A 12,423-nucleotide genomic window follows, 5' to 3' on the forward strand; every position below is an offset into this window, starting at 1 on the left:
ACAAAGCTCTTCCTCAGACACGTACACGACAACCTCATCGCTGCCTTCGTACTTGGATAATTTCCACTGACCACTGTGCCGTATAACGATTGCTTGAAACGACATCTGCTTCAAAACGACAAAAATACAATATTTAAATACACAAACAGGAAACCGTGTACCCCAATACATGAACTGAATATACAATCATGCTAAAAATAACATCAAAATCATATTCAACCCAACCGTGTACAGCAAAATCGACCTCCGTGTACGGGAAAACCCTAACCGTGTACGGCAGAACACTAAGGGTTCAAAAATAAGATAATTTACGTACAGAGTATTTTTTGAGGCCGTTTTTTGGTCCAAAACATGTAATAAGTCATATATATAACATAATTATCAAAATAAACAACAAAAAATCACTAAAAATCAAACCGTGTACAACCGTGTACTCAAGAACACTAACCGTGTACAGTCGAAATTGAAAAAAAAAATTATTTCACATACCGTATGTAATATAAGCCTTCGGATGATTTTTTTTTTGAAATTATGAGCAACCGTGTACGAGCCGTGTATGTCTATTGAGAGGATTTTCTTCTTCTTTCTTGTTCAAATGTCTGATGAATGAACATTTGGTTGGTATCCTTCATTAACTACCCACCAGCAACCGTGTACGGAGCATTTAATTTCGTGAATTTAAGATTGTTTCCTTAACAAGTCGTGTATGACTTTGAGTTGGTATAAATGCACCCAACAACCATAAGATATGGTTTTAATACACACATAAAATCACGCCATAAACGTGAATAGAGAGTGAATCAAATTTTGGTTATTTTTAAATCAGATTTTAACGCCATAAGATATGGTTTTAATAGTTGGTATTAATTTTAACGTGAATAGAGAGAGAGAATCAAATTTTGGTTTTATTTGGTTATTTTTAAATAAAAAATAAGTAATATGTCACTATCATTCACTTTATTGACTTGTATTTATGTACTTTAGGTCAAATGTGCTACAAAACTTATTTTTTTATGAGCTTTGATACTTAACTTATTTATTTTATCAAAAATGTTACTACTATGTATTGTCACAATTTTAAATATAAGAATTACTTTATTTAATATTTAATTTTTATAAATAATGTCTCCCATATATCGAATGACACTAAACTAAAACAATTTAAAAGAAAAATCGTAAACAATTTAAATGAGCACAATAAGTGTAAATTGTTGCTCCTTACATAAAAATTTAAACTATACACGTAAGACATTAGAAAATTTATTTATTTGTCCTCAGCTGCCTGAGACCTGCTTTGATAATAACTAGACCCACCCCCCCTCATTTGACCACCTTCAAATAATAGTGCTAATTTAAATTTGATGTATTTGTATTTCTACCGACAAATCAAATACTATATTTTATTATTAATATATATTAAAATTCAACTATTATTGTATTACTCGGTCGATCGTAACAGCTTAACTATAACAAAGTCCTTACAATACACTTTATCCGTTCAGGACGAATATAACGTGGATCAAATGACATGAATTTTAAAAAAATATTGAAAGATTTATATAGTGAAAAAAGAATTTTATCAAATTAATTTGTTAGATAATAAATAAATAATTTATGAGATGATTTTTTTATAATATGATGTGTGACTGAGATAAAATATAAAAATATATATCTTAAAATGGAAAGATTACAATTCATGTCATTTGATCCATATTTATAATTTATTATAAAGAGATGAAAATAACAAAAAAAATCACGTTTATCGTGAATAGAAGAAGTAATAATTTTAAATCGAATTATTCAAAATATACAACTAAGATAGTATTAAATTCTTTTTTTTAGCAAGCGGTATTTGTTGTTATTTTATTTATTCATCCGACAAAGATAATTGTAAACAATAAAAGACTATCCTTTATTTACATTCTACTATTACATGCGACTGACATTCTTGTCTCCGTAGACTGTAATACTAATATATACCTGCAATAATACGGCTCCAACTATGGATATTTTTATGCTATTTTTGGGTCACCATCCCAAATGTCAAATATAGGTATTTTGTAGGATTGTTTTTTTTTGCAGGGGTGGACATATGGTCGTCGGTTGGTTAAAAAATGAATCGTATTTTGTGGAGTTCATTTTTGAAATAATGTTCAAATTCATTAGAAATGTATAGTATTTCACTCTAATTTAGGATGTATTAGGACATAATCAATCACCTACCCATTGCTCACCCACTGTGAGCAAGTATAACGTGCCCATCATTGATGTGACAATTTTAATTAGGAAATATAACTAATAAATTTTACTCTAATTAAAATTATCTTACTATAATTACAATTGCCACATCATGGTGGGCACGTTATGCATGCCTACGGTGGGTAGGTGATCGGTTCTGTGTATTATGAACCCTCAATTTCAAATTTGAATAGACGATATACTATTCATGGATAAGGTAAATTGTGACCGGCTCGCCTGAATATGGAAAATGTTTTGGTTCAGGCTTGAACTGGCGTTTCAAATCGACGATTTTTCTATTTTATTTTTAATATTTAATTTGAGTCTGAGTGTTGTGTATAATTTTTCTTTATAATTATATAATTAATTTACTATTCCCTTCGTCCACGAAAAAAAAATCCTACTTATCACATCATACATTTTCTTTTATATTTAACTATAAATTATACTTTTATTCTATTTTTTTTATTAATAATATATTTTTATTCTACTTTTTTTGTACTAACATTACCCCTACAAATTACACGTTTATTCAACTTACAACTTTATTAAAACTCGTGTTCATTCTCAAATGAGACTGTATTTCGCGGACGGTATCACTAACTATTATAAAATTCGTATTATTATTAAATTCAAAGTAAACATGTACAAATTACAATTTTCAAATTTCAAAATTTAATAAGTAAACTAAAAATAACGGTCAACATAAATAGGTGGTTCGGCCCGACGGTTTTGTCGTTTCTAGGATCAAAAAATTTAGGCCCACAATCGGCCCATCTTTTAGACGGTTCTTGTTTTGGGCCAGTTCGTGGTCAACAGTTTCGGGCCTGAACCATAGACCGTCGGTTTGGTTACAGGTCGAAACCATCGATTTCGATTAATTTGAATATTTCTAATCTAATTGGAATCCAAACATAATACTTTCTCCGTTCACAAAAAATGGCGCACAATTACTATTTTTTATGTTCACGTAAAATGAGTATATTTTTTTTAGTAATAATTCCACATATTTTCATTATCTTTTTATCATCATAAATACCTATTATTTACAAAAACTTCACGTGTAATTCAATTTTAACCACTCATTTCATACAATGATGAATCCTTTCTACACTACATGATAATTACCATTTATTTTATTAAAACTTATGCTCAAAAAATGTATTCAATTTTTTGTGGACGGGGAAAATATTAATTTTAATTAAGATATACTATAGTTGGACCAAAATTATAGATTTTTATTCGCAACGTTTCTATTAGGAACTTATAATAATGATCAAATTTGATGTTGCAAAAAGTTAAATTTGATATATATACAAATTGAATACATACGAACAAAATCAAATGCAATCAATAAAGATATACTAGTATACAATATTTTAAATTTTTGATAATAAAATAATTAAAAAAATGTATCCATATTTTTTTAGGTTGACTTTTTTCAATTTATTTTCTAAATCGATTGAAAATCATGTATTAATCATAATCGAATAATTTAAAATTTATTGATTTTTTGGTGTTGGTTCGTTTAGGCACGCCGTTGTATTTGAGAAAGAAACAATAATTGTATATTATTTTATTTGTGAATGTACCAATATATTTTTCGCATCCAAAGTCTACGTATATATGGAGTGCTAACATTTTCGCTCCAAAAAAAATATTAGTACTCCATTTGAAATATAGAAGAGTAAATTCGGGAAAAAGGGCTGCTTATTCTTACTTTATTTTATCCGACAATAAATTGCTAGTAATAATAAACAATTTATCCTTTCCAACATTTTGCTACATGCGACTGACATTTTTATTCGCGAGTAAATATACTACCCGCTATTATCCTGCACCCACTACTTCCCCCAGCTCACGTTAGCCTCGACCAGCTGAACACATTAGTTTTACCCGACAACCCACACCTGTCTCCCTCACAGTCCGCCACATCATCAGACTCCGTACTCCCCCCCTCTCTCTCTACCTCAACTTTATCTTCCCTACCACCAGCACTTTCTCACTCCTCTTTCTCTCTCTCTAGAATTTCCTTAGGGTTTAATTTCGAACCGACTTCTCTGACTCGACCTCCAAATTGATTATCGCACCTCTCTCGCAATGGGCTCGCTACCCGATCCGGGCGAGTTGACTCACCCCCCGCCGCCGAGTTTCGACGATTTCCAGAGGCAGACGTCGCTGATGACGAGCTGCACTCTCCTCTGGAAGGAGCTCTCCGACCACTTCACCACTCTGGAGCAGGACCTTATCAAGAAATCAGACGCACTCAAGGCGAAGGTGGAAGCCTTAAACCAGGAGACGCAGCAGTCGCTCAAGGCCCTCGACTCGCGCGAGTCGTCCATCTCGAGATCGATCTCGATCGCGTACGAGACGCTCGAGCAGGCGACGAAGATGTCGATCTCATTCTCCGGCGACGACACGGCGGAGGAGGAGGCGGAGGTCGACGATTCGGAGGGTTTGCTGATGAAATTGAGGGGATTCTGCCGCAGGATGGCGGCGAAGGAGTTCTGGATCTTCGTGACCTCGCGGAAGAAGGAGCTCGAGCTGTTCCGATCGGAGTTACCGAAAGCCCTCTCCAGCTGCGTCGATCCGCCGCGCTTCGTGCTGGAGGCGATCTCCGAGGTCTTCCCGGTGGCGAGCAGCGCCAGCCATAGCTACGATTTGGGGTGGGCGTGCGTGCTGCTGCTGGAGTCGCTGATTCCGGGGATGGTGGATCCGGTTCTGGGGAAGGAGAGGATGCTAGTGACGCCTAGCATCAAGGGAAAAGCGGAGGAGATAGCGGAGGCCTGGAAGAAGAGCCTCGAGGAGAGGGGCGGAATCGAGAATGTCAAGACGCCCGATGTGCACACCTTCTTGCAGCATTTGGTGACCTTCGGGATCGTTAAGGGGGCGGATGTGGATTTGTACAGGAAGCTCGTTGTCGCCTCCGCATGGAGGAAGCAGATGCCCAAACTCGCCGTTTCTCTCGGCCTTGGTGATAAGATGCCCGGTAAAATTTTCTTGGTTGACTTGTTTCAACCATTTCTATTTATGTTGTTATGAGTGCTCATTTCATGAATTTTTGCACTTGAATTTAGTGGTATTCGCAGTTAGTGGAATAATTGTGTATGAGTAGAACTTGAAATGGGAGGTGGGTATGTGTCCTGAGTTTTTAGGGCTTTCTTGGATCTTAGGGGGCTATGGTGTAATTCAATGGATATGCAAGCCTGAGGATGCTTATTCTGGTATATTGGGAACTTGTGGGCGTTTGTTGATTTGATAATTTGGCTTTGCTGGTGAATATCTATATTGTGAATAGATTTTTGGTTAACTGAATCTTATGTTACTTCATTTGGCAAGATTCTGCGGCTTAGCTGAAGACTTGAGTGTTTTTCTGGAGCAAATATATCGTAGTCTGTTGGTATCTTAGGGAAGACTATGGTAATACTTACTAGCTAGTAGTTATCTTACTCCTGTTTGCGATGGCACAATCAATGTTTAGGAGGCAGTCATAGTTCTGTGCCCAAGGATCGATCTCAAAAAACCTATCTTTGACAATTGTCATAACGTTTTACCGCCAGCAGCACTGTGACTGTGAGACTCTTGTTTTATGATGTGATTGTTATGTATATTCTGCCTTCATCCTGTTCCTGTATGGTATCTAATTGTTTGTAGCATAGATGAGCGAGATTTATTGAAGTGGTAGCAGAACAGCTGGGAACTGGGACTTGGAGAGGTTTAACGTTGACTTCTTATCATTAGTTTTCCTTTACTCGATAACTCTGACTTTTGTTGTTTTATTGGAGGCACTGTCTCCTCTGATAACATATCCATAGCTCCTGCTGCCTAGGCTTGAGCACCAGCATTTTATTCATGAAATTGTTTGCTCTTCGTTTTCCCGGTTTTGTATTTGCATCACTTGTGCCATCAAGAATATATTGGTGAACAAAATTACTTAGTTCTTTCATATGGCCTGACTACAATTCAAGTTACGTAGGGTTTCTTGATTTTCTTGAACTACAGTGAGTAGTCAAGCAAGACAAACAAATAAAAACCATTTTTCAATCATGCCATCTGGTGTAGAAGTAGTTTATGAGAGGAATTTCCGTACGTGCATCAGATAGGTTGCTCTATATTCAGTTCATTGGCTTATTACTGGTGATTGACAATTGCTTTGCGTACGTTGAATTTACTTTAGAAGTTCAATTCTGTCCTGTTTACTCATTTCAAGTTGCTTATGCTATCTGTTTTAAGAACAAACGGTAGCAATACTTGCTATGTGATCCAAAGTTCAAGGATGCATATGATATATCCGTAGTGTCTCAGTGCTTTGATACCTCGTGTACAGATATGATTGAAGAATTGATTGGGAGGGGACAACAAGTTGACGCCGTGCACTTTACATATGAAGTCGGTCTAGCCGACAAATTCCCCCCTGTCCCGCTGTTGAAGGCTTTTCTGAAAGATGCGAAAAAGACGGCCACATCCATCTTGGAGGACCCCAACAATTCAGGCCGTGCATCGGTGAGATTTTCTTTTGAGCCCCGATACAGATTCGTTGTTAACTTGAAGTTCCACGCCTCCTTTTTCGTTGTATTCGAACTGCATTGGCAGAGAAAGACTAGAGAGTTTTATGAAATGTTCGATGTTCATTAACCCCATTTCTCCTAACAGCATATGGCTGCTAAGAAAGAGCAATCGGCCATTCGTGCCGTTCTCAAGTGCATCGAAGAATACAAACTCGAGGCCGAGTTCCCACCGCAAGAACTCAAGAAGCGGCTCGAGCAATTAGAGAAGGTCAAGATTGAGAAGAAAAAGCCTGCTAGCCCAGCAGCCAAGAGAACACGAGCCAGCACTGGAGGACCCATGCCTCCGGCCAAGGCTGGTCGTTCAACCAACGCCTATGTTTCATCGTTCCCGTCTCCCCCAACGTACGTGAGGTCTCCTCCGTCACATACCCAATATTCTCCGGCTGCAGTTCCGGCATACCCAGCAGTGCCCGGCATCTACGGGCACGGGAACAGAAGCCCCTCGTACGTATACTCCCCGGAGGCCCCCCCTCCGGCCATCGTCGGGTCGTACCCCGTCTCACCGGTGAGCTTCCCGGCCTACGGTGGATACAGCAACGGGATGGCACCTGCTTACCAGCAAGCTTACTACTGATCGACATGACTGGGCTCTTTGGGGAAGGTGACTACTGATATGATGATGACAACAACAATCAATCCAAATCCAAATGTTTATTTTGCAAATGGTCTGTAATCACTAACCTTTAATGGTAGCTTTTATCGGTGTGTTAATCCTTTAATTACTGACCTTGACGAAGGGCAGGCTGTATTAATTTTTCTGATTGTTGAAAAAACTTGTAGTTTTAGGTGCTTGTGAAAAGTAATTAAGAAACCAAGGGTAACGAGGGGTCGGAACTAATACTAGGAATCATGTTTCTCCTTACTTCATGCAGCTTATTACATGCATTTGGTTAACATTCTTAATTCTTGAATGTTGCTTTTTTAAGTATACATATTTCCATTGCTGCAACATCTTCTCATCTAGTAACCTGCAAGTGTGAAAGTCTTTTTTTTCCTTTTTCTTTTTAATGATGAGGGAGATTCGTAGTCCGTTGCTGCCTGAGGTTTATATTAGGTAAATTATAAATGCGGGCAAAATCTAAATAAACGAGTACTAAATATGGGTTATGCACAATCCAAATAAACTATACCCCTTTGGGAATATTCAAGTGGTGTGTTTTAACAATCAAGCTAGTGTAAATTAGGTTAAATAATTAAATAACTAAAAATATAATCTATATCTATATTATATATAAAGTAGTAGTTCTAACGGCAAGAAATTCCCGGTAAAATTTAAATTCTTCATCACCATATTTAAATTGAATTGTTTTCCGAGATTTAAGAAATTGAACAAATTCTGACAGTTGTAAATCACATGCAATTTTAATTTCACAGATGTCTCCCAACAATATACCACGTACAACGTTTTCCAATTACCACTTCCTTTTTAACTTCCAACTCACCATTACTCAGGCCCATTATAATATTTAAAATAAATAACCAATAAATAACATTTTAAATATTAAACAAATGTAAATTGTATGACCGAATTTTGTAAAATTTAACTATTTGTCTAAAAAATCACAGTAACTATTATTATCACCCACTAAATCTATTGCTATATTTATATTATGAAGGATGTGTTTATGCAATAAAATATTATGTTGTCACAAAAAAATGGATAAATTTAAAATGACTGATTGCAAAAACAAGATTCTACTATTCAAGTATTCAAGAATCGTTGAGTTAGATGATGATGACTTCCCGAAGCATACATTCAAGTTCAAGAGCTATGATGACGTGGGAAAAATTGACAATGCTCAAGATGCAGTCATGTTTGGTAAGTATGAAACAAATAATTTTATTTCACCCATTTTTTTCATATTATTTATAAATTGCAATGTTAAATTACAGATCTCCGTGGAATCATTGTCAAAAGCTATGAACCAGTTTACAAAGAAGTGAAAGGACGTAGTACAAAGCTTATGGACATTATCATGGAAAACCTAGAGTTGTTAAATGATGCTTTTTTATTTTTAATATTTTTTTTTCCAAAAATGACATTAGTTTTAATTTTTATAAATCAACAATCAAATTAGTATAAATTAAATTAAAATAATTAATTAAATAAAAATACAATCTTCACAAATCAACCACCAAGTTAGTATAGAAAATTCAACTTACGCAACGTTGATGAGATTAAACCGATAACTCTCTTATGAGAGAAAATTTGGAGTCTTGAATTTGCCATTGAACTAGGCTTCCACCAAAAAAAAAAAAAACTAAAGAGGTGGGAAAAATCTAAATAAACTAATGAATACAAGCACAATTAATCGAAAAAAACAATGGGTTCAATCGAACAACCTTATTTATATGATCCATATTTTAAAGCATATATTGAAACTAGTAATTATATATGGTCCAATACATTTGGTAATTGAACGCTCTTATAATTTAGTTAGTTTGAATATAAAATACTAGCTCGTACACGAGATCTGTTGTGAATCTCCGGCGACTGCTTATACTGCATGTTCCCCGGCGTCTGCGCCGTAGCTTGGCCGCGGCTTTTGGGTAGAGACTGTGTTACTATATCACAAGAAAGCAGTTTACAGAATAACCAGTAATGGGACACCAGGTGTTCGATGAAATGTTTCAGAGGAAAATCCATACCAGATATATAGCCGTTTAGCAAACCTCTGAGTTGGCGTTCGGCAATGGCGTTTGCGATCGTAAGAAGGGTCTTTCTTTCGAGATCAACGACGAATTCTCTGCTGTCATCGCAGCGCAGTAGATTCTCAACTTCAAGAGCGTCGACGTGTGTTGATGACGACATGAGACGTTCCGTCACTGACAGAATCCAACTATCGCCGCTGTTTCAAGAAACCAGCGAGGATGGCATCAAGGACTGCAGAATCGAGCTCGTTGACGACTCGACGTGGAACGTGTCTTCTGGTTTAGCCGATGCTTGGAGAGGCTGCAGCAGTGAGGCTGCATCACTCAGAATGAGGTCTCGTTTAGGTGATCATGAGTATGACGACGATGAGAGCGACGAGGGCGTGGTGGTTGGATCCGTAGGTGCAACTGGAGAGGATCTTGATTTCGATGAGATTGAGGATATGAGGATTCGTGGGAAGTTGTTCTATAAGCTTGACCGGAGTTCTAAAGAGTACGAGGAGTACAAATTCGACTTCCATGGCAGGAAATCCGCAAGGAATGAGAGAGATTGGAAGGGAACCAAGGAAGATGCCAAGAAAGAAGAATCAGTGTCATCAAATTTGAACAAGGATCGTGTGAGAGAGATGAAGAAGAGTGAACAAGTGTTGTGGTTGAGCAAGAATTCGAGTTCATGGGTTCATCAAGTGGGAGATGCAAGCAGCAGTGCTAACAAGAAGCAGAGGACTCCGACTTTCAATCAGCTCACGGCTGCCTACCATGAGCCTTTCTGTTTGGATGTGTTCATATCCAAGGGCTCCGTTCGTGCTTGCATCATTCACCGCGCCACCAGCAACGTGGTGGTGGTGGCGCATTCGATCTCCAAGGACATGAAGTTTGATCTGGGGTCGACCAAGAACAAGGGCGCGTGTGCCGCGGTTGGGAGGATCTTGGCACAGAGGGCGTTGGCTGACGACATTCATAATGTGGTGTACACGCCGAGAAAGGGGGAGAGAGTGGAAGGGAAGCTGCAGATTGTGGTGAAATCTATTGTTGATGGTGGAGTTGATGTGAAGGTCAAGCTTAAACAGAGGAGCTTCAAGCAACCAAAACACTTTCTGCCACACAATTGACTTGTACATCTTCTCTCTTCGCTGTCTTCTTGTTCGTGTTTCATTTTATGTTGAGACTCAGGTGGTAGTTTCAATGAATACTTTTGAGTCCATTTTTGTTTATATGAATTGTGTATTGCTACGAATTTAAGCAAAAAGCACATACGGAAATTGGTCACTCAGTTCGTCACTATGTAACTATGTCTGAAGGCGCTGCCAAGTCAAACCTGAATTAGGATTATTCCTATCAAAACGGGATCGCCGCTTGAATTCTTAGTTATTTCAAGCTCTTTAACTCAATATGTGTTTATGATGCTCCCATGGCTATATTTCACTTGATTAACTATAGGGAAGATCATCATTGGATTTGGCAAGGACTGTAAGAATCCTCACACACCTTTGTCTTAATCAGTTTCTGTGAGTAAAGCAAATGATATGATGATAAGTGAGCAAAAATCATAAAAGGGGTGTTTGAACTTATTTTGTTACCATGTTAGTGGACTACTTGCAGGGCAGGGAGGCGCCCTCGATAGTCAACGTCTCATCGGTAAGCTCCTACTATATGCTTTGACATTTCAAGTAGTGATCGATATAAACATCAAAACTTTGTAAGCATGACAGATATTAAGTTTCTTTTTTTTTTTTGTCTGTTAGCTTTGGAGTAGGATTAATCGTTGGGATTCTTGGCGCAATGGTGTTCCTGATCTACAAATTCCAAAGAAAGCGCTTGTCGGTGTACGATAAAATAGAAGCTTCCTACAGAGTGACAACAAACTCTCACCAATCAGGCACTCATATTCAGATATAAAGAAGATGACGAGAGGTTTTCCAGAAAAAACTAGGCCAAGGAGGGTTCGGTTCTGTTAGCAAAGGAAAGCTCCGAAGTGGGCATCATGGGAAGATCCGCAGCAAATGGACAAGACTTGATCAATGAAATAGGAAAGTAAATGTTGTCAAACTTGTGCTCAAAGATCCATCATCCATAAGCAAGTCGTTTGATGAGAAATTGAAACGTTAGGACAGTGCATAGGTTTGAACAACACATAGAGGGGGAACAACTCTCATATAATACTGAATATTGCAAGTAAGAAAAAAGATTCTAGTCATTGGCAGTAGCTAGCTGGAGGGAGAGCAATTCCTCCTCGGGGATGATCTTGATGTGGCAATCGGAGCGCGGGTAGGCGGCGCAAGTGAGGGCGTAGCCGCGCTCAATGACGTCGTCGCTCAGCATGCCCTCGCTCTGATCGACCTTGCCGGAGACGAGCTTCGCCGGGCACGTCATGCATACGCCGAGCTTGCAGTCGTGCGGCACGTCGAGGCCCATGTCCAGGGCCCGCGACAGGATCGTCTCGTCTTCATCGATTTCCAGCTCCGTCAGTTTGTCGCCCTGCTCTATCACCACTTTGTAGGCGGAGAGGCGGCCGGAATGCCGATTCAGATGTGGAGTAATTCCATGGAATTGGGGGGAGGGTTTCGATTGTCTGTAGAAGTTGGGAGGGAGAGATGGAGTTAAGCGGAGAGCTGCCATTTTCCTTTTCGGAGTTTTGCTGTGTGACTGCTGCTGCTGGAATGAGAGGATAAGGTTTTTCTTGGATTTAAAATTCGTTTTTTTTTTTTTTTTTTTTCATAACATGGTCTTTTAATATTTTTAAGTGCAATAATAATTTTATGGAGAAGAGCAGTCAAGGCAAAGTGGCAAACACAACACACAAATATACAGTGATAATCTATTTTTATGTGCAATTTGCAAAACAACATTTCACTAAATTTCGTCTAAATATTAAGAGTAAGCATATAATCGATACAAAATTGAAAAATCACATCAATTTGATGTGTTCTGTTTTGTTTCACAATTAATTTTCATTTTGATCGTT

General features: G+C 37.9%; 3 protein-coding genes across 3 annotated transcripts; 2 read left to right on the plus strand and 1 right to left on the minus strand.

Annotated features, from left to right (window-relative positions):
- Positions 1–4,100: 4,100 nt before the first annotated feature.
- On the plus strand, positions 4,101–7,668 carry LOC131001071 (FRIGIDA-like protein 4a). The gene is made up of 3 exons (XM_057927259.1): positions 4,101–5,227; positions 6,566–6,741; positions 6,892–7,668. The coding sequence occupies exons 1-3, from the start codon at positions 4,339–4,341 to the stop codon at positions 7,378–7,380; spliced, it is 1,554 nt and encodes a 517-aa protein (XP_057783242.1). The 5' UTR covers positions 4,101–4,338; the 3' UTR covers positions 7,381–7,668.
- Positions 7,669–9,066: 1,398 nt separating this feature from the next.
- LOC131001074 (uncharacterized) lies at positions 9,067–12,100 on the plus strand. Its single transcript, XM_057927262.1, has 3 exons — positions 9,067–10,573; positions 11,061–11,096; positions 11,204–12,100. The coding sequence occupies exon 1, from the start codon at positions 9,500–9,502 to the stop codon at positions 10,568–10,570; it is 1,071 nt and encodes a 356-aa protein (XP_057783245.1). The 5' UTR covers positions 9,067–9,499; the 3' UTR covers positions 10,571–10,573; positions 11,061–11,096; positions 11,204–12,100.
- On the minus strand, positions 11,532–12,077 carry LOC131001075 (ferredoxin C 1, chloroplastic). The gene has a single exon (XM_057927264.1). It carries the CDS (start codon positions 12,075–12,077, stop codon positions 11,649–11,651), a length of 429 nt encoding a protein of 142 aa, XP_057783247.1. The 3' UTR covers positions 11,532–11,648.
- Positions 12,101–12,423: the final 323 nt, after the last annotated feature.

The sequence above is a fragment of the Salvia miltiorrhiza genome, chromosome 8 (assembly GCF_028751815.1).
Source record: "Salvia miltiorrhiza cultivar Shanhuang (shh) chromosome 8, IMPLAD_Smil_shh, whole genome shotgun sequence".
Lineage (NCBI taxonomy): Eukaryota > Viridiplantae > Streptophyta > Magnoliopsida > Lamiales > Lamiaceae > Salvia > Salvia miltiorrhiza.